Source organism: Centrocercus urophasianus, unplaced genomic scaffold (genome assembly GCF_019232065.1).
Source record: "Centrocercus urophasianus isolate 14NV4802_14NV808 unplaced genomic scaffold, USGS_Curo_1.0 seq_10, whole genome shotgun sequence".
NCBI classification, from domain to species: domain Eukaryota; kingdom Metazoa; phylum Chordata; class Aves; order Galliformes; family Phasianidae; genus Centrocercus; species Centrocercus urophasianus.
The window spans coordinates 72,858,721-72,881,481 of NW_024884142.1; the positions used below are offsets into that span (position 1 = coordinate 72,858,721).

The 22,761-nt window shown below is 36.6% G+C and overlaps 1 protein-coding gene across 7 annotated transcripts in view; it reads left to right on the plus strand.

The window, feature by feature from the left end:
* The window catches only part of LTBP1 (latent transforming growth factor beta binding protein 1), a 177,988-nt gene that overhangs the window by 39,168 nt on the left and 116,059 nt on the right, over positions 1 to 22,761 (plus strand). For 4 of the 7 annotated variants that reach the window (XM_042823309.1, XM_042823790.1, XM_042823473.1 and 1 more), the window contains 2 exons: positions 8,491 to 8,666; positions 22,371 to 22,538. In XM_042823309.1, the coding sequence (XP_042679243.1) occupies positions 8,491 to 8,666; positions 22,371 to 22,538 (344 nt within the window). Of the gene's footprint in view, positions 1 to 8,490; positions 8,667 to 22,012; positions 22,539 to 22,761 lie in introns of those variants that run through there. The other 3 variants (XM_042823635.1, XM_042823718.1, XM_042823555.1) reach the window with 2 other exon arrangements.

Genomic DNA, 22,761 nt, shown 5'->3' on the forward strand with positions numbered 1-22,761 from the left:
GCATCACTTGACATTATGTGGCCACTGTGGAGGAGAACTTGGATAAAAATTTTGGTTCTGCTCTTCCCTCCCCACCCTCTTGCCCCAGTTCTCCATCTTTAGGATTGCTAAATTCTGTGGTGTAATTTAGTATGAGCAGTCCCTGGCGAATGGCAGAGATTGTATCCTCTAGGCAGTGCAGTCTGTCAGAGCTGCTTACTCCTGATAGAATATGCCAAAGAGTTTCTTCTGAGAACTATACGTACTGAAGCTGGAGTCTGGACTTAGTCTTGAATTTTCTAAGCTTATTGCTATCATTGTGCATTTATTTTACTTTTTTTTGTTCTTGTCAATTTAGAAATCCTTCAATAAATGTGGTTCAGATGGTTGTCACAGAATAACATCTCATCATTCAAACATATGAAGGCATGGTTTATTCTCATGCAATGAGCATGTTACACTTTTGGTTTATAACAGTTGGACAAAGTCAGTGTTACACTGCATCTGCTAGTAGTTACTTACATATGAAATCAGCGTGCATTACGGAGGGGTAAAAATGCTCTGACGTGCTCTGGCACATTTGTTGGCACATCCTTACAATGAGAAAATTAAGACTTGATAGTAATAATTGTTATTTAAGAAACTTGTATGCTTAGGAATTTGTTTTTTTTTTTTTTTCATGCAGTCTTCTCATAATAGAATTCTAGGGATGCTCATCTTCCATTTACATTTGTTACATCCTCAGAAGCAAACGTGATCCATATTTCGTAACAGTTCTTTATAAAACTGATTGTGCAGAATGTGAAAAATACATTTCCATTATAATCTGAATTTATTTTGGATTAAGGGTTATTTTTATATCTTTATCATACATTATCTAAAGAATTTTGCTCTGTAACTGAACAACTTCCCTCTGCCTGGGTGTGTCACTGGCTCTGTTTTAGCTTTATTGGTATCAGTGCATTGAAGTCTGTCCTTGCTCGCTGTATACAGAAGTACTTTGAGTTTTATCTTTTAATCCAGTTTTGTACACTAGGAACTTCTGCTGTGGTTATGCTCTCGCCTGGTTGGCTGCAGTGAGCCTAGACATCAGTAATGCTTAAGTTCAGATTGTGCACTGTTGAACAGGAGAAATAACTTCATCTACTTCACACAGGTCTAACTTATAAACCTACAAGTGATTCCTTTTTTTTTTTTTTTTTTGACCCCTTCTGAGAAGCTGTTATTACAGCAATGAGATCATATTTTCGAAGCAGTTTTCTTGACGTAAGCTGAGAAAAATCTTTCTGCTGGCATATCTGTATCTACACAAAGTCTTGATGGTGTATTTACTTGCTCATTGCATTAGTTTCTTCACAGTCATTATTTTAACCATCAGAATCTCAAAGATTGTCCAAGATTTTTCTTTACTGGCATATGTTCTTTTGATGTTACACTCCTAAATGACAGACTTATGCTTAATTCAGACAAGATCGTAAGTTTATTCTCAAAATGAGTTTAACTTGCTTAAATATATACTGTGCATAAGGCTAAATTAAATTTGAGGGTTTCTGAAAGCGTAATACACTTCTAAACTACTTATTTAACTAGAGTGAGATATTAAGAAACCATGTATGTGTTAGACTTCAAAAGGGTGTACCATAATTAACATGTATCCAAGAAAAACATGTGCATCTGTTCTATCTCTTTGCCTGTTTTAAGCTTGCAGCACTTCTATTATTTAGGCTTTCTTAGTGGGCTCTTGTAAGATAAGTCTTCAAAGTCTTTTTGAATTTCAAGTAAATTATATCAGCCAACTGTCTGCTCTTTGGTTTAATATGCTCAAGAATTTGAGTAGATTAGTGATGCATGGTTTTTCCTTTGAAGCAGCTGTGCTCGTTTGTTTTGCTCTTTATTGTACAGTATCCACTGTGGGAATGTATATTTCTATTTTTAAGTGTCATTTCAACATACCTTTCTAATACCAAAGTGTGTCTCATGGGTGGATAAGATAGAAATTATCACTAGTTCATGCATCTTCATCAGAGTTTTTGGTACTGATAGTGTTGGCATAGTGTTTTGTAACATGGCACTAGTACTATGAAAACAAAAGCAATTTTGCAGTAGCAGTTTCAGCTTTCAATGATCTGGTTAAGTATGTTTTTGCTGTTGAGTACTATATTTCATCTTGAGTCGCTGTTGCAATATAAAATGCCCTAAAGGTCAACTTTTTAATGCAAAAATTTGTGAATTTGGTAGCAAGTCTTCTAGAATCTGAAATTGTTAAGGAGTTTAATACCAGCAACATTCAAGAAGACAAAAAAATGGCTTTTGGAAATCTGGGAGTGTAAGAGATGGCTGGAAGGGTGTGTGTGTGTGTGTATACACAGACACATATGGCTGAGAACCCATATTAAATCATAGAGACATTGAATTAATTCATCTGGAATCATGAAGAGTTTTGCTGGCTAAATGTTGGTGAATGTATGTATAAAGTAATTATTTGTGTCTTACTGTTGTTCTTTTTAGTGCATGAAGAAGAAAGTTTGTAAATTTCTGTTAGTGTGGGACTATACACTCATGTCAGTTTCTTGTTTATGTTTGTATCATATTTTCCTAGCCTTCACATATACTGCTATGTGTGTTGGTCTACACTGAGGGTAGTTAACAGTCTATGAAGGTTTTGTAAGTTTGCATGAATTGTATTTTGGTGACATCTGGGAGGGAAGTGGACCAAACTTCTGTGTTCATCTTATTCAGATGAAAAGATCTAGTAGGAGAGCTTTCCTTCTTCTCAATAATTAAATGTAATTAACGTTTATATAATCCAGTACCTTTCCAGTAGTGTTTTACAAATTAAATGCTTGAATGCTTTAATTTGAGATATGCTTATCTGCTTTTGCATAAACTGTAAGTTGGATTGTGTGAAAGTACATGTGCATTTGTTTGTTGTCCTTCATATCTGTATATTCAACTGCCAGGTTTCTTCGAAACCTTTTTGTGGTTATTAGATGTAGGAATAAATCTTTTCTCACTATCCTAGAAAATTCAGTTTAGTTCTTCTCTTTAGAAACCTGGAGGAACGTTTGTAGTTTACATATTTCAGTTTATTATATTGTGTGCAGAAGATGTAGTGGATCAAAGGAATCATGGTTTCGTGATTTAACTGGGAAACACTGCTAGTTCATAGAGCTTTAGTTCAACTATTACACCAGTTTATGGTAGCAAAAGGATTCTGTCTAACCTGTAAGCAGTACAGGTGAATCTACAAATACAAGGCTAACTTTATTAGCAGATATTTGAGAGTAGATCATTGCTGCAACTGTCTTCAGCAAGAGTTTGACCACTGAAATTGTATTTAAGTTGAGCACAACTTGTAGTTAGGGATATTTTTACAATATATGTGACTCTTTCTTTTTATTAATCTCGTACCAGATGAGGTATTTTTATTATTCTTTAGTAAGATTTATAGCATTACTTCCCTTCCAAAGCAAATCAGTTTGATCGTGATCAGGTAAGATCCTGCATGGTGTAAATAACACCTGTACCTTGGTACATAAGTAAAAACAAATAGTAAAACAAGCAAACAAAAACTGAATAACCTGAAGGCGTTGTTTGAAATTATTTATTCATATCCAAGCACTGATATTTGCAAATTGTAGCCTCAGGAAATCTTCATTACAATGGCATAAAGCTGAGGTAGGTTTATGATGAAAATATGAATGTTATTGTTGGGCAGGCATTCCTCAATATCAGGTTTGCAGTGTTCACCATGAAAGTCAGGGGCAAAGTTTTCATTATGCATTAATATTTTTTTGTATATAAAATACACTTGGTGCAGAATTTTTGTGATGGTGAGAAGAAAGAAAAGGTTGAACACTTCCTCTTTCATCTTTTGTGACTGGAAGTACATTATAAAATAGGCCATGCTTTCTGGGTCTGATAATGTTAAGGGGCTTTGAAGAAATTCTGTATGTTCTTCATTGGCTGGGAAGTTAGATTTTTTTTCTTGTATCTTAAACTTAAAAAAAAAAAATTAAAAAAACAAACAAACAACAGACAAGCAACCAAAGGAAGAAACAGCTGGCAAAGGTCAAGCTGAACTGGTAATTTACTGCTGGTAATTTACAGGACAGCAGGCTTTTAGTTCTATTCTTATGCCTTTAAAACTGTCCTGCATGTTTTCTTTGTATCATATCATAATTTTAGAAAGTGCTGGGTTTTCTTCTCCATTTGGCTGTTAATTCTGAGTCTGGGGTAAGGTAGAGAAGAAGGAATTAATTTCTAGGTTAAAATTATTAACAATTCAGATAACTTGGTTTTTCTTTCAATTGTTGCTAGCTGGGAGCCAAGCAGGGAGCATGTATCAGACTCGCAGTAAATAAAATGAAGAAAGCAGTCTGAGATAGGCTTGTCTTATTTAGTCTAGACAGTACTTTCCATTCCAAACGTTGCTGGTTTCATTTCTGCTTGCCAGAGTTACTCTGATACATAGCATTCCTGGTCTGCTATTATCAAGCAAGAGAGCTTTTCTTTTTTTTTTTTTGCATGATGATTAGCTGGAAATGTTTGTTCTTCCTCTGCAGTATTCTTGTAACCTTTTTAGCTAGTGTCTGTAATTCTGTTTGCTGAAAACATGCTTAGACATTTGTTTGACATCAAAACGTGTTTCTGTACACTTTAGCTATGGAAAATTTTTAATCAAGCTTATTGAAGTTAATGTCAGTTTTGACCATTTAGTTGTGAACTACCAACCAAATTAGTGACATAAGCCTACGTAATGCAACAATCTTATTTAGTCTTGGCTATTTCATGCAAAATTTAAAAATAGAAACTATAAATTGCATCTTTTTAACCTGTACTATGGGGAGCATTAATAGTACTTTAGTATTTTTGTTGCAACAGTGCCTGAGGGCTCATCTTGGTTGTGTAATGTTGAAATGTGCAGTAAGCAGCATTGCAAAGCTGGGAAGCAATAAAATGATTTTGGTTGTGGTGATGATTGTTATTTATAGATGAAAGCTTTTTAAGTTTAATGGCTGTGAGTTAAGTATGCCTTTCATTTAAGTCCTAAAAGCCTAGTTAAGAGTGTCTGGGACCTACTTTGACTATCTCCTTGTCTGTGGTAGCAACAGAGCACCACTTGTTTCTATTGGCTTTGAATCCTGAGGAGTTATAAGGAAATTTTTATCATGCTACTTGTTCTTTAATTTGGATATTCAAACAGTGACAAAGTCAGTGCCTGCATTACTACTCCATGAGAAGGATTGTCTTGTGCTTTTTACGGGGGGTCCCTGGTGCAGCTGATATGACTGTGGATGCAGCACTGGAGTTCCCACAGTATGACAGAAGCTGCATGAGGGGCTCAGGCAGAGATCCAGAGCTCAGCCTTTCAGGAAAGGGAAGAAACATTTGTGCTTGCAGGTTGGGAGGAATTTGGCAAGTTGGCACTAACAGTTATAGTACCAAATGATTTTCAGAGAGTTGTAGTAGAGCTGCTAACATCTTTTCCAAAAGCATAATAGGTCCTGGGGTGATTCCTGTACCAGTCATCACAGTTAGCTTCACAACGTCCCTTTGGATTATAAACTAACATCTTTAAGAGCCAGATCACGTTGAGAAGAATTTGAACATCAAAAGAGCAGTCACAACGGAGGGTTCTCATAAATTCTTTGATATTTGACCCTATCAGGAATTAGACTCAAGCAAGACTAGTCAACTGGTCAGATGACTGGCAAATACGTGCTTCTAGTTAGTAAACATCCATGCTAGCAATGGATGTCTGGTGCTGAGCTGTTCTTAAACATGGGGAGAACTTTTATGCGTACCCAAAATCAAGATCGTTGGTAGTTATGTGTGAAGAAGATCAAATCTGACAGAAAATGTGCAAGAGTCTAGACCACTTTTCATTGCAAACTTGGTTTCATCTTCTGCTTTTCAATTTTAATGCTGCAAACTTATTGTAAGCTTTCCCTTTAATACAAGAGTAGATTATTTAGTCCCTAACGAAACTAAGAGTACCAACATAGATGTGCAGTGAAGATACTTCTTTTAAAGAAGGAGAGTTTCTAGAGTAGGGAACTTCTATATACTTCTAAGAAAACCACTCTCTGGTAGAACAAAACGTATTCTAGTATTGCCCTAATATTAGTTAGTTAGCAAGCTAAATGGGAATGAAATCAAGGAAGAAGATTACCTGAGAAGTGGGAGACAACTGTCTTAGTAAATTTCAGCTTCTAGTGTATAGCATGCCTGTCTCTGGTATGGTGTGAGGCATTTGGTTAGGTTTTGGATTTATATTATAAGTGTAGTGATGGAATCTGTTGTGGGTTGATGGGCTTGGTCTGCAGTGTGGCTGTATATGTAATAAAAAGTAACTTTTTGCAACATGTGTCAGTCTTAACAGGAAGCAGGCATTGAAATGGCAGTGTCTCTCTGGATACAGTCAAGAAAGTAACAACATTAAACTTAAAGCAAATATAAGCAGCCTCTAAAAGTTTGCTGCAATGTGTGCTTCTGTACCATGTTGACTTCTGTGACCATGGCCTGCTTACACATCGTCTGGGAAAAACTTGCCCTCTGATGTCCAGGTGCAGGAGTGGATGGATACACTGGCTTAAAACCTGTGGAGAAACAAGTTTGTGCAGGAAGGATTGTGTTGACTTGTCTAGGAAACCAGTCACTACTGTGGCACGGGTTTCTCTCAGGTTGAGGCATTCTTGCTGATACTTTGTCAAGTTGAACCTAACCTCCACTATCACTGATGGCTCTCTTTGATCTGGTATGTGGGAAGCTTGAAGACAGCACCGAAAATATAGTATTTTCTCTTAATCTTGGAAAAGGACTTCTCCTGAATATACTGCATAAGCACTTTATCTGAAAAATTTGACTCTAGAGATAGTACAAAGAGTTAAAGTTTCTGTTGTTTATCAGAGTACTAATTTTCTGTACTAACAAATAAACTTTTCTAGAACTGATCCAAGTTAATAACACTCTGTAGAACAAAACTCTGTTGTTTGTTCTAACTACAAATCCACTGGCTGCAGCAGTTACTAAGCATCCTCAAAAGACGTAACTAAGGAATCAGACTCCAATTGTAGGTAGATGGTTCTGGAGTCATCCGTCTTGTTGCTCAGCTGAACCTTCCTCAGTCTTACTGCAGTGGGGAAGCATTGTCTATTTCTTCTTTTAAGGGCAGCTATTTACACTACAGAGCTGTGATTCTTTGAGGGGTGGCTGTTATAAATCCGATAATTTTCCCATATTTATGCTTTACTGACCAAGCAATCCCTTAGCTTAGTAGAAGCGTTCACATCATCCCACTCTTTATGCCTTCATTTGGTAATGTAATCTTAATAGCCACTGTTACTAAGTTTAGTAGTTGACACTATTCTCTTGAGGAACACACATCTCTGCAGTATGATCTACACCATCTACAAATTCTTGAAGAATTGCTATTGCTGGATTTATTAACAAAGGCTTCCTATTACTACTTGCTGGACAGCGAAACCCTGTAGCCCAGTACCCTGAAATAGCTTGCATTTTCATTGCATGTGGCTAGCAGCTATGTGACTTACTCCCTTCTTTGTTTATTGTTGAGTGGTACTGTGGAGTGTGAGAAGGCCAGTTTCTGTGTTAGCAAAGAAACAGTTCCTGCTATAAGTGGTATATGGGTAAATAACCATGGTTTCTGGGAATAAGGAGAGGGGAATTCCAACTAAAAATTGGAACAGTCTTGTGCAGAGAGGTTTAAGGGAAGAATCTAATAATGCAAGTAAGGAACTGCAATTGTCAGTGAGAGAATCAGTGAGCTTGAAGGAATTATCTTGTTTGATAAGAAGAGGAAATAGTTTAGCTCTGAAGGGAAGCCGTGTGGTTATAGGACAACTGTTAGAGATGTTCACTGGTGCAGACAAAGAGAAAGATGGGAAAGTGATGCGAGCTGGGAAACAGAGAGAAACCTTCTGATGAGATAGGGAAAAAAAAACTCATCAAAAGGGAAAGGGAAGTGCAAGAGAAGCAGTGTTCTTATAGATAGAGTGATATGGTGAGGAAGGAAACTAACTTCCAGGGATCAGAGGGAAATCCATCTGGGTGCAGGTTTTACTTTCCACTCCTGGTATGCAATGACAGTTGCACAAAACACAGATGTTTAATTGCATTGCTGTTTCTCTGACCAGTCTGGAAAGTATGTGTGCCAACAAAGTTGAGCTCCAACTCATGGTTTTGAGTAGGGCATTTCTCCCTGTTTTCTGAGATTTCTTCCCATTTTCATGATACTTCTTTATCAAAAAAGAGGTGATGTAATCCCTATAGTCTTCATATGCCTAAGTGCTTGTTGAGCTGACAAGACAATTAAAATGTTAAATGCATGGAAAATTGGGTGCTTAATTAGAAGCTAGTAAGTTTCCCAAATTGACTTTTGAGAGCTTGGAGTACAGATGAATTTGTCTTAATTTTTTTTTACCAGTTGGTTTGAAGTCTAACTTATTAATACTTACTGTGTCTCTTCTGTTTTTTTTCCTTAATCAGGATGATTCCACTTTCATCTCAGACACTGATGATGAATCTTCATCATGGCCAAACACAGGAATATGTGATCAAACCCAAATATTATCCAGTAAAGAAAGTGGTTCCAGGAGAACAGTCCACTGAGGGCTCATTACCACTGAGACTCGGCCAAGACCAACTTGCGTCATCTTTTCAATGTAAGTACAATTGCAAAAAGCATACTATAAGCCTCTTTTATTTAAGATCTTGAAATTTTTTGTCTGTTCACCTGAATTGCAGTAATACTTAAAGACAAAAAGAAAAAAAAAGTAAGTTAATTAGACAAGATAATTCTGAGATTAGCAAAAGCTTCAATATTGTGCATTCTGCTGAGAGATAAAACAGATTTCCTGGATGAAAAGAAAAATTGAACCTCATTCACTGTTGGACTGTCATAATGCTGTTTCTAGATGATAGCTTTTCCTTCAACGTTTGTTGAAGTAGGCATAGTTGAGAGTGTAGTCAGCTTAGGATGACAGCTCCCTTCAATATGATGGATGTCCTTCTTGGAAAATTGGAGTCTAGGACTCCCATTGGTGACTGTTTTTCTCTATATTTAATTTATTATGTGTTTATGAACTTCTACACAGTATGAAGGCTAGACTGCTGTCTCTGCTTCGTATTTAATAAAAATAAAAAAAAAGGATTGAAGGATTGCATTAGATGCCCAGCTTGTGGCCTTGGCTCATGGTCCATTTTGGGGGGAATCTGAGGACAAGTTTTGGCTTAAAGGATGAAGAGCTTGATGAATCGTAGGTTAGGTATTACCAACCAGTGTCTGCTGGTTTGATTTGGACAAAAGCTCCTGCAGTTAAATAATGAACACATTAAGATGGAGAGCTAAGGTATTCAAAGTCTCCTGACCCTGCTACAGCACAGAAAAATATGCTCTGACGATGTAAGGAAGAGGCTTTTTTTCTAAGCCTGTAAACACTTCCTTTGTATGAATATATGTGCATTTCTGTATTGCATATCTTTATCTTCTGTCCATTTATATTTTTAAACACAATGATGGACAACAAGTCTTGGCCCTAATATGGAGAACAGTGGGCAGCCTTAGGCCTTAGATTAAGCTTTTCAGAGCAGTGAAGTGTGCTGTTTGCAAAGCATGACACCTTTTTCTCAGAAGTTTCAAGAAGATGCTTCACTGCATTGTCAACATCAACATCACTTTTCACAAGAAGGTGCCATTGTTTTTTCTGTAATTTTTCAATATTAGTGGTCATCAGTGTTGGATTGTGTCTCTTTCTTCCGACTCTTGCTATCCAGTGAGCATATAAATCCCAGGGTGCACAAAGGAGTCATTGCTTCTTGCTCTTTCTAACTTATTGGATCTCTGCAGTATGCTGAGGAACATGAATCAGGGAAGGAAAACCAGGAGTTTCTATTGTTCAGGACCTCCACAGGTGAATTCAGTCCTGTGACATTAAATGGGTAGACTTAAACTGGGAAAAAAATGTCAGTCCTCAGATCTTTTTAGATAGAGGTACCTCCAGGGGGAAGGGGATTAAATGTAGGCTAGCGGTGCTTTGGGAGCATAGCTGCCAAACATGAGTAGGTGCTTCTGGGCATCCAGTGATTTACAGATATGCAGTTGTGTTTGAATGGCTGGTAATAGTGTTGCCAGATCACTAGTTGGAGATATTGTAGAGAAAATGTTAAAGATTAGTCACGTTTAGAAGTTTAGAAGTCATAAATCAGGACCATAAATATGATCTCTCATGAGATTGCATGGAACTCAACAAAAGCTGTTGAAAGAGCTTTCTGATAGAATTGAAAAGCCAGTGTCTGCCACCCCTGAGTATTATGGCTGTGTCTCCAGGGACAGATTAGGAGGAGCATGAAAGATCAAGGAGAAGTACAGTGCAGTTCTGTGTCATGATAGAATGCTACGTAGTGTTTTGGCCTTCCTAGTTCAGTATGTCTCCTTTTCCATCTTGAGACATCTGAAGACTACTTTTAGTGGTATGGTGCATTTTGTAGTTCCAGCTGAGAGGAAGCAGAATTTCTGTTTCTGAAATTGTTTGCCCAGTGTTGCTGGAGTTGCCCAGTGTTGATGGAGTTAGTATACATTAAGCATATATGTATATATGTATACATGACCACAGTCACACAGCCCCCAGCAGGCTACTATTCCTAAGTATGAAATGATGATGCCACTGGTTCCCAACCTTGTAGGTGTGTTGTGAAAAATATGTTAATTAGCACTTGAGGTGATTGGAAATTATACTTAAAAACAAAACTCATGAGGAAGTATAAAGTGTCTTAGAGCTGGAACTGCATTCTATGAAGTAAATAAAGTGTGTTTAGATAAGAATGTTGTTTCAAAGATAAATATGAATTTAAGAAGGAAAACGGGTCTAATCTGTCCTGTTTATTCAGGAGGATCATAGAAAATGCCTGTGAATTTTGCAATTGGATGTGAAGTTTATACAGTTAAATAGTATGGGAGACTTTTTTTTTTTTCTTTTTATCTGGATGAATTTTTTTTGGTCTTCATTGAAATTTCTCATAAAATATATCAAGGAGACTTTGTGCAAGAAAGACTAGAAAGTAACTTTAGATAGGAAATAAAAATATGTCTGGAATTTATGTAGCATGGGTTACATAATGGTAAGTGAGTAACAGATTGCAGCTTTCCACTTTGACTTAGTGGTGCATATGTTCTGTCTTGAAGTTGATAAGGCTGCACGTATGGATAGCAGAACTTTAAGAGTCTGTCCATGGTTCTGTTGGCAGCACCAAGCTCTTTCTCTGAACAAACAAGCATGTCAAAGTTATATTAAAAAAAAAAATCATTTCCAAGTATTTTTTAATTGTTCTTAACAAGTGGTGCACTATATTGCCCCAGGTTTTACATCATTTCAAATATGTTTATGCAGATGAAATATGTTTAATGTGGAAGAAAATGTTTCACATTTTAGAACTTTGGAGAGTGATCTCTTAGAATTTTTGTATAGCAATAGCATTTGCAAGCATAGTACACTGATAACTTAGAGAAGCACTTTTTAAGCTCGTACAGAATTTAGCCATGCTAGTTTGTGATGAGTTCATAGGCTGATTTTGGCAAAAGTGTGTTGCTTGGAGATTCCAGTTCAGGCTATTTTTGTGGAATTGTGTCCAGACTTTACCATGCAACACTTACATCATAATAATACCATTTCACCAGCTGTAAGTATGGGTAAACTGCTGTTAAAATACATAAATGTTTTAATATTGAAAACATGGGTTCAGAGATACAGTGTGTTCCATGTAAATGCACCTGTGTGGTGTGACATTCTGCTGTGATTCTACTCAGTGTTGACTTTAGGGGGAAAATTGCATCAGGTCTTTAGTGGATCATGTTTTCTTTCACTTTTCTTGGTATTTGTGAAACAGCTCTATATAATATACAAAATAATTATCTCAGTGGCTTGTTTTAGCTAGAGCATTACAATATGTTCCTTGAAGTTTCTACATACGTATGTATGTATATTAGAGTTGGACTCTGGTAACTTTTTCTAAAGAGAAGTTTTGAGAAATTCAGTGGTGAAGGAGGAATGTTCTGGCTGTGTTGTGGTTTAACAAGGTATAGCCAGCAGCATGAGATGTGTAAAAAGAGAACAAAGAGCTGGAAGACTAACAGGCAGAGAAGAGAGATCTCAGTAACTGAAGGATCACAACACATTCTATTAGAAGAGAACACAACATCAAATTCACTTTGGTCACTTGTGGGAACTGATTTTCAGCTCTTGCTCCTGTGATTTACTTAATCAAATACAAGTAAGGATATGGGATGATAGACAAGGAAATGGGGTGCTGTTTGACTGTCAAGGAATTTTTTCTTATGCACGACATTTTAATGTGTGTGCAGAATATCTGTTTTCCTTCAGGAGGTGAGGGAAATTGTTCAGGGATGTTCTGAAGTGTTTAAGAAAAAATTTCAGTGCAGTCAGCATCAGGGTCAAACAAAAGCATTCTTTTCTTTTGTGTGTGTGACAGAAGCCAAACAATTTTAGTAAAGCATCCTTTTCCTCTTTCTCATATAAGAGCATTAACAATACTGCTATTTGAAAGGATGGCAATTTATAACAGCCTTTTACAGCTTGTATTTGATTCCAGTGGGACTTAGAAACAAGAGGTTAAAGTCCAAGTATAAATTAAGTGCTTTAACTGGTTTGACACTCATGCGGTTACCTCTGTAGATTCTAGCAGCACATTTACTTTGTTTTTGCTTTACAAAGTAGAGTGATAAAAATAACTTTAATAATAATTAAACTGTGTAAACTATTAAAGACTTCAGGGATCTTTGAAATCCTTGGAGATAACTCTGTATACCGAATATACTGTATATTGAATATATATACTGTATATTGAAGATACTATATATGGAAACATAATAGAACAAGCAAGCAATACCCTTCCAGAATATCTTCAGAATTGTGTATGTCCATACAGTGTTTACAAATGAGGAAGCCAGTAAAAGAAAAAAGAAAAAAAAAAACAAAAAACAAAAAACCACAACTCCCCAAAAGTACTGTAACTTTCTAGTTGGACTGAAAAAAAAGTACATTATTGTTCTGGGCTCACCAATAATTGAATGTCTACATGACAGGCAAAGGAATTAATCTAAATGTTACGTTTGCCCACAGATGGATGATCATCCATCTGTGGGATATCGAGGCCAAGACTGATAAGCAGCAGTGTGGGGAAAAATGTTGGAAAAAAGATTGGTGATCTGGCAAACATCATTAAAATCGGTTCAAAATGTGTTATAGCTAGGGGAAAACGGGGACTGAGACAAATGCATCTCAACTGCTGTGATGAAAGATAATTGGCTCCAAATCCAAAGATTTCTCAAGAAAAAAGAGGGAAGAGACTTTCCAGAATTTTCTGTAGGGGAAAACCTCTAAGATGTGTTTAAAAATTGTAATTCAGCTGGATTATATAGACAGATTGAACCCATACAAGTAAATGTTAAATGTCCCTTAGCTAAGCTAGTATAAGAGTTGTTGTGATACAATTTTGGATACCAGGGATTAGTTCTGACTATTGCAAGTAGCTACGTCTGGTTTTACTCGCAGGAGATGTGAAAGTGCACTTCTCTGATGTCAGTGTCATTGCCCACGCCAGAAGAAATGAACAAACATAGCCAGAACGTACTGCAAGAAGGTTCTCTTGTATCCAGTGAGATTTCTGAATCAGTGACGTCCACAGAAATACTGTGGACATTCCCATCCCACCCTTCTGAAAATTGAAAAGAAAAAAGATCTTTGCTTCATGCAGTGCTGAGATGATTTTTAATGGTGATTCAGCGTGTAGAGAGGATTGTATTCATTAATTCCATGATGTTATGTACTTTATCGCTGTTTAGAGTTTGCTGACTTCCTTAGTGCTTTTCAGTAGCTTCCTTTCAGGAAATAGGATGTTGTACGGGTATACTTACATTATACTTAGGTAATGTACAATGTTTTTCCTTATTCTTCCTGAAAATGGTAAACAATTTTACAGTTTTATACTTAACACTTGGTTTCTCATATAAAGGGGTTATGTATCCTGGGCGGGGGAAATTGTGTCCGTCTCAAGAATTTGTTTTCTGAAGAAATAGTGCATTTCACCTGAAGACTTTTAATTCTATCTTAAGACACAGTAAAGTCTGATGTCTTGGTTGGAGAAAGAGCCTATAGAATGGCCTTAAGCAAAATGGATAGTTTATGTTGAATTATACTGGGTTGGGATGAGTCTCATTGCCAGTGTATAAATGTCTAATTCAGACCTTCTTGAAAGAATCCTATTGATGAGTAGACAGTAGTTGTTACCTTTATTCGGTAATACTTATGAGTCAGTGACACTAAGAATGTGTGCTCACCTGTGCCCACCTGAACCATCATGTATATCTTAAATTTATGTGGCTGAGTTTAGTATCTGCAGTAGTACCTGCAGCAGCCTGTGTCTGTGGAAAACTGTTAGAGATGGGCAGTGAAGTCCTGTCTGCTTTATTACTGCAGAAATGTGCTGTGTGTAGAATGGCTTTCTGTCCTAGATATAAAAATGATTATCTGCTCCTTAAAGTGACTTTAAGGCTTTTGTTCCCATGTCTTTGAAAACCCTTTCAGCCCAGATAAACTTAAGGTAACTAAGCATTGGGTTACTCTGAATGGGAGCTAAGCAGGGCTTGCATACATTAATCTCATTCTGGATTGCTTAATGCTGGAGAAGTCTCAGTCCCAAACATGAAGTGCAGTTGGTGAATTTTCAAGCGTGGGGCTCTTGAAGAGCTTAAAGTTCTTTTTCAAAAGCACTTTAGTCTGAAAAAGTGAGATATTGGCAACAAGATGGCCCAGTTTCCATCTACTTCTGCAGGTAAAGCATTTGTCTGCCTTTCTAGATTTAGAAGGGCAATCTACTAAGCTCTATTAAAGCTACTGAACTGAGTCAAGCCTCCTAGAGAGTGCTATGGCACGGTGGGGCCTAAAAGCTGTAGTGTTTACTGCTACAGCTGTAGTGAAGAGTAAATCCCCTGCTTCCTCAAAGAAAATGATGTAAGCCCTAGAAGATTTTGAACTGAACACAGTCTTTTGTTCTGATCCATTGATTGGGCATATTCCTGTGCAGCATACTACTACAGGTAGTTTTCTCCACGGGATTGACTTATCTTACTGCTTCTACAAAAGGGCTACGACTGATTAGAGGAAATTTAAGTTTTTTAGCATCATATCTCTTTGTGGATCCAGTTAGCATGTAATACCTTTAAAACAAAGAAACCAATAAATTTAGTCAAAGAGATTTGAAGCCATTCTGTCAATCATTTCAGATCACATAGCAGTTTTTATTCATTTATTCACAGTCGCATTTTTCTGAAGCATCTTAAACTATGTAAAGGGAAATCATAGGCATATTTTTTTTCACTACCAACTATTGATTTGTTTTGTTTTTGTGTCATTTTAAATGTGGAAAATAGCTGTAATCCAAGCTAGGTTGTTTTCTGGCCTAGGATGGCACATATTGAATCTTTGAAGTGGTGGAACAGGCAAGAAAGAAAAAAAAGTGATCCATTATACCTGCTGACAGAAATCAAATTTCCAGTGTATTTCAATGGATTTGTAATCCATTGTAATTTTCAATGGAAAATTCCAATTTTCCAATGAATGCATAATTCATCTGTAATGTACTTGTACGGAGCAAAAACTATTCTAAATAACCTGAATTCCTTTGACCTCCTCTATAAGGGCTGTGTCCCTAAGAGAATTTAGCAATGAAGGCCTCCTGGGTGGGAGGATGAAAATACAACAACTATGAATGTCCTTTGGAACTATCTCAGCAGTTATGTCTGCATATTCTCCTTTGATATTTAAGTAATAGCCATCTACTCAAAACATAGCACTTTTATAAGCATAGTTGATCAAAATTTGCTGAGATTGATGAAGAAAGGCTACTTGAATAAGGCAAGCTTCTCTGTAGCAAGTTATTTTATACAATATCTGTGTATAACTTTTTTTTTTTTTTTTACTTTTTAATTTCTACAACTGAAATTAAGAGAACTGAAAAATGGGCTACTTGTCTCTCCTAGAACGGGTGAAAATTTTTTGCTGTATGTTTAGTATTCTTGGTCTATGGAGCATAGATGAGGAAAATAGTCAGAAATCATGAGTGCAAAACAAGCAGTAAGTCTAAGCTCATTTCAGATTTGTGGGAGAAGACTGTGGAAGGGACATGTAAATAAGGAGCAATAAGGAAATGTTGATGTGAGGATTTAATGACATGGCTAGAGACAGAAATAGCTATATATAGAAGAGTGCAATAGCAATGATGACAAGAATGGCAACAAAAAGCAGCTGTGGAGACCATTGTTCAATTACCACTATAACAGATAGCTGGATGGTGTTTTGCTCTTAGAATAGCCATATTGGTTTGCAAACAGGCAGTAGAATTGAGTTTTCAAAAAGTGACAAAATATTAAAACTGAAGCTCTATTAACTACTGAAATAGTTGTAAGCTATAAATAAAAGACAGCTAGAGATGCTCCTTACTTGCTCAAAACATTTGAGTGGGTGTGTGCAAATGTGCTTCACGTTATGCAGGAATGTGAGAGAGCATCAGAGAAGGCATTGGAACTTAGATGAAATAAAGTTGGGGAAATGTGAATTAGGTATTGGGAATGTCATTGTAATAAGACAGAGTGAAACATTGGAATATGTTCCCTTGGGAATCTGTGGAGTCTGTGTAATAGAAGGTTTTTAAGGGTAGGCTGGACAAACTTTTTGGGTAATGCTGTTACTTCATCCTGTGCTGGGAAGTGGCAGTAGGGGAGATCATATGGTCTGTTAGTCCTGTTCCATCTTTCTGTGTGCCTAGTAACGGCTGTGTAATAGCCAAGTTTCAACTTGTAGTAAGTTTCAACTTATAATAGCCAAGTTTCATCTTTGCAAAACTTCTTTCTGTTTATGACTAAGTGAAAATGAAATACATATATACGTATAGTGAATATATATATATTAACTTATTGTTGAATTTTATATACATATATATGTATATATATATACACACATATATATATAAAATATCATTCAACAATAGTTCTAATAACAATTTTACTTACGTGGTTAGTTTTTATACTATGTCAACTTTCCTTTTGGCTGAACAAGCATTTCTAGCAGTAAGGACTAAATCAGGTGGACTGGTAAAACAGTGAGACACCTGTGTCTCCTTACTTCTTTCCTGTTTTTCTATCTGTGTTTAACTAAGGAAAAAAAAAAAGATAGGCTAAGGGAATTGGTCATCTGAGAATTTAAAATATTGAATCTATTTGTCATTAGCTTCTTGGCTTCTATCTGTCACAGCTTCTTGGCTGTGATATGGGAAAATAGATTGGCGTTCTGAAGTTCTCCTCACGCATCATGGCTATTGCTTGAAAACATAGGAAACTGTCTGAGATAAGCCTGTCACAAAGGGAATAGGCAGGTACAAGTTTTTTCAGAGGTAGAACCTTCAGGCCTTATGAGTTGCTGTGCAGATATGTGTATGAAAACACACTGGTTTCAGTGCAAAAGTAGGTAGTGTTATGAAAACACTGAGTTCACATCATTTTTGGAGGTATTAATGGGAAGCCTCCAGATCAAGTAGTTTGGTTTCCTCAGGATATTTTTTAAATAAATAAAAAAACCCAAAAAGATGAAAAACAGCAAAACCCACCACAACACTAACAGTAGTCAGAAGAAATTTTTGTGCCAGGATTATGTGAGAGGTAAGAGTAAGCCCCACCAGCCAAGTCTGCAGTATAAACCCCTGCTTGTTTTTTATAATGAATAAATGCTCTCCTTTGATTAAATCACCATGAAGCATGAGAACGTTATGCACACAATAATATAATATTTTTTTCAGCACATTAAAATATGTTCTTCTCTTTGCCCCACTTGAGCTATGAGACAGTGCAGTGTAGTCGTCTTTTTACCAGAATACCAGTTCTGCTTTCACTAGTCTATTGTCTTCCTTCAGAGCAGGGACGTGCCACAAATCTTCTGAGATCCACTACAGCTATTGAATACTGTCTAGTTAAATCTCTGCAGAATGCTGGAGCTGTGAGGGCAGTCATAAAACGAAGAAAAAAAAAGTGTTTATACAAATTCTTCTAGAAAGAAGCTAAGGCTGAGCAGCAGCCTTATGAACAAAGGGACCCAGGAGATTCTTCAGGAATCTTCTTCCTGTATAAGTCTGCCCAGGAATGGCTGCGTGAACCATTGTGACTACCTGGACCTAAAACTTTCCAGCTGCCTCCTTTTAGCCACCTTTCTGGCTAACGCAGAAAAAAAAAATCAGTGCGTTGTGACAGTGCAAGGGTGGAAAGGATTCTATGAAGAAATCCTCTTACTTCTATTTTCCATTTATCCTGCAGTTGTTGTTGTTGTTAGATCATAAATTTATCACAGCGGGAGCTTGCTGTGCTCATAATATTCTATCATAGTTACTTACAGAGATGGAAAAAATATCACACATACGTGATGCCAATTTTCAACTAAAATCTCATCAGTTTATCCAGACATCTTTCTTTTTCAGTCTGTCCCAAGAGAGTTTCATGGGTTTTGGAAATTATGGGTACATTCTTCCACTGATCTTCTTTGACAGATGCATCTAAGAGATCTTAAATATGAGTAAATGTAGGCTAGGGGGCAGGGCAATGAGGCAGTTGCCTGAGTCTCACCATTACAAAACTCACTGTCCAGTTCAGGAATAAAGATTAGCAAGAAGATGCTGATTGCCTTATCTTTAGTAAATCAACAATCTGACTTTGTCTCTAGTTTAAAAAAAAAATATATATATATATATATGTGTGTGTGTGTATATTCTGTAATATATATATATATATATATATTTTTTTTTCAGTAATTTTTTGATTTGGTGTTTATATATTCTGCTTGTGTTTTCTTTCATTAAGCTCATTTATTTATCTGGTCTCATGCTGATATTTTGTCACAGTCTGTTGTTATACTTAAGAACAGAGTAAGGTGTTTCATTTCCATGTGTTAAAAATTCATTTTGGAGAGTTTGATACATTTATCGCTCTGTATAAAAATAATGATTTCAGGTATGTTATGGTGCTGTAGCACCTTCATTTTTCTCCAGAAGTGAATCTGAGATAATCTAAGTTGCAGATCCATTCATACCTATGTCACAGTGGCATCATCAGTTAAAGCTTCTGGAATTTAAAGATGAAAATCATCTGTGTGTGCAACCTTAAAAATGTAGCATCCTCTTTTACACAAACTAGTCCAAGTAGAAAGGAGTTTAAGGTTATGGCAGTTACGTGCTTTTTTTCTTGCTTGAAATTGTGACTTAAACATTCACGCAGCCAAACCATCTAAGTAGTACAGAAGGATATTGTTTCTCATTTGGGATTAAATCTTCCCCCTTTACAGAAAAGAGAAAAAACCACACACACAGATACATACCCCCCTCCCCCCCACCCACTGGAAAAAAGGGGAAAAAAAATGGTGGGGAGAGGATTTGAGGAAGTCCAAGACGCTAACCTTGCAGCACTTTTGCCAAGTGCTTCCTTTCAAGAGGATTTGCAGTCTGTTTTCAATTTAAATCTGCGTGTATTATGCTCACCATTAACATTTCTGAACCTCAGACTGTGTGAGGATAGTTCTGTCTCCATGGTGCAACTGCAGAGAATGATGAAGATGGTGTGTATGCCTTGAATCTGCTGGCTCCTCATACACTGGTTAACTTTCAGCTCAGAGGTCTTAAGAAATATCTCCAGAAGAAATGAGAAAGTTAAAACCAGTGAGTTGCTAGTGGAGGAAAAGATACAAGTTTCTTTATTGTTAGTAAATCTGAGAAAGGTGGGAAAAATGGTGTCAAAAACATTCTGGTGTCAAAATAATACAAAGTCTTATTTCTTGCTCCTGGTAAAGCAATAGCCATAAAGAATAGCCATAAGAATTGAACTGGTTCTCTTACAAAGGCATTGCTGAATAAGTATTCAAATATTTGTAGGAGCTAGGGCTTATATTGCATAGTTTTTGGTCTTTTTGGTCCACCAAAAGCCTGCATTTAATACTGCTTCATGGCTAATCACCTCTGTAGATACTGGCCAGTAGTTATGAATGTGTCATTCAACTATTGCTTCCTTATTGTTACTCCCAAATTTACATTCCAAAGTTTTCTCACCAAAATTAGACAAGAGGCAAATTTGCAATTTCCATTCAGTCTCATATTAAGCATGTCTTCTGCCAAAAGAAGTATACTGCAGATTTTTTGTGATGAAATGTGAACTATGAGATGAAATTTGAGTTTTTTTAAAAAAGTGTTAGTTGTTAAGGTTGTGCCCAAGTTCTCTAAGAGCTTAGGACTCCGCAGTGTAGTAGAAAATATTATGAGAGAGAATTAAATAACAATTTATTTCCTTTTTTTTTTTTTTTTTTTTTTTTTTTTTTTAACCAAAGCTGGAAAACTTGTGTGGGTCTCCCAATACAGTAGTTTTTATAGTGTAGGCAAGACTGACTTTTGTGACTCAATGAACCATGTTTTTTTAATTACATCACATCCTGAAGGAAATAAATGTTACTAAAACATTTGAAAATGTAAAATAGAAAATGGATTAGACTCTTCTAGGAAAAGATATACAGAGATATGGAGATCTCATTGGAGATCATGTATGTATATATACAAATATATATATATATACAATACATATGTACATATATATATATATAAAATCATATAAATAAAATACAAAGAGAGCAGTATGGTTTGTGAAGCTCTGTTTAACAAAAAGAAAGCCTAGGAGTTCTAGCCTCAACAGTTCACAAGTTACTAGATCTCTGTTCATTGGGAAAGGTGTATTAATAACCTTTTAAGATATGGTGACATCCAAGAATCACGGTGTCTTCTAAAATTACAGTTACACAGTAATTGCACAGTCTAAAATTGACCAAAATTACAGTACTAGCCTTTAACTGAAACATTTATTTCTGTGTCTGTGTTCATCTGCTTCGAAGCACTTTTTCAGTCTGAATAAGGTGGTAGCATCTGTAATGCAGATGCTGTTCAAATAGAGCAATGCCTTTACTGTAGACAAAACAGTTGGCTCAATTGCTTTAATTTATTTGTTTATAAAGAGCCAAAAATAAGAGGCTTTATATTCTTTTGAAGTGGAAAGGTTTTCTTCATTTTATTGAGATTTAAAAATAAAATAGAAGTTGTTTGGAGGGGTATTCTGTAACTAGGTTGTATGACTGTCCAAGAACTTCTATAACAGGAGGAGGGAGGTTCTTCTATTCCTGTGCATCATTTCTAGGGATTGTTAGTTTTGTTATAAAAGTATTTATGGTTATAGTGTTCTCAGAGATGCTATACAATGTTTTCTAGAACTTACTGGAGTTATTAGTAGGTGTGCAGAGGACAAAATGTTTTCTTTGTAAATAACTGTAAATAACACCTGTTCTTTTCCCTTAATTTTACTAATTAGTAGTTTTAATCTTTTTTGGCTTCTGCTGTTAGATTTGGAATTAAATACATCTGGTTTTCAATCAAATTCTATAACAAGTAGTTGTTCAAATTAGCTTAATTTGAAATTAGTGTTTACTCAGTCCTCATTACATATAAGTTATTTAAATGTCTGTATGGAAGTACATTTTAAAATAGCTCTTTTTTTCCTCCTTTGAGCTCAGAACGAGTATTTTCAGCTATTGACACTCCTCACCCTTTTCTCTGACTGAGCTATTTATTACTTAAAGAAAGACTGAGCTCGCTCACAGCCTATAATATGTAAATACTTGTGGAAAAATGGTGCCAAAAAACTGTGAAAAAATGGGTCCAGGCAGCTGCGTCACAAGGTTTGACCACTTCAGGCTGGGGTGCCAGGAGATTTGAGACAGATGTTTTCAGACATGCCGCATGCCTAAAACATTTCCAGGGGTCGAGCTACAAATAGTGACTTAATAAGTGCAGAAACAGGAAAAGTATGCGGGAGGACACAAGAGTTTATTCACCCCTAGGTGCACAGCCAGCCTCTTTACATTACATCTGCCTGTCAGGGTTGGCTATTTAAGCTGTCATGCCCTTGGTATTGCTCTTTGTCTGACTGTGAATAAAGTGCAGCATTGTGATTACTAATCCCACTCCAGTGACTTGACTTTAAATGTGGTTTTGGAGCGTATCCCAGAGCTCTGTTTGCTAAGCTTCCTACTCCTGTTTCAGAGACACCACTGGAGATCTATGAGAGAGAGCACTGCAGACTGCCCTCCTCCTGGAGACCTGTCGCCTTTTTTTCCCCCCCGCCTTTTTTTTTTTTTTTTTTTCCCAAAAAACTTTTTGAAGGAAATCAATGGATACCAAAGTGGTCTGTTTACTTTTCTTTTTTTCTTTGCCTCCGCTGACAGTGGGAAATCACACTGGTCGCATCAAGGTGGTCTTTACACCCAGCATCTGCAAAGTGACTTGTACCAAGGGCAACTGTCAGAACAACTGTGAGAAGGGAAATACCACCACCCTCATCAGTGAGAATGGCCATGCTGCTGACACGCTGACAGCCACTAACTTCCGAGTAGGTAAGTACTCTGAAATTGCATTTGTCCTTAGCTGTCCTCTCTTGACTAACAGAGGGAGGAGATTTTTGTTATTAATACCAGTTGTGCATCTGCAGCTCTTTGTTTGGAGGGCTTTGCTGGGTAGGAACCATTTTCTGTTAGACAAGCTTTCTGGTCTCCTTCTGAAATGATCCCAAAAGTTTCTTCTGTGTCACAGGGAAAAAAAAAAAAAAAAGTATTTTTC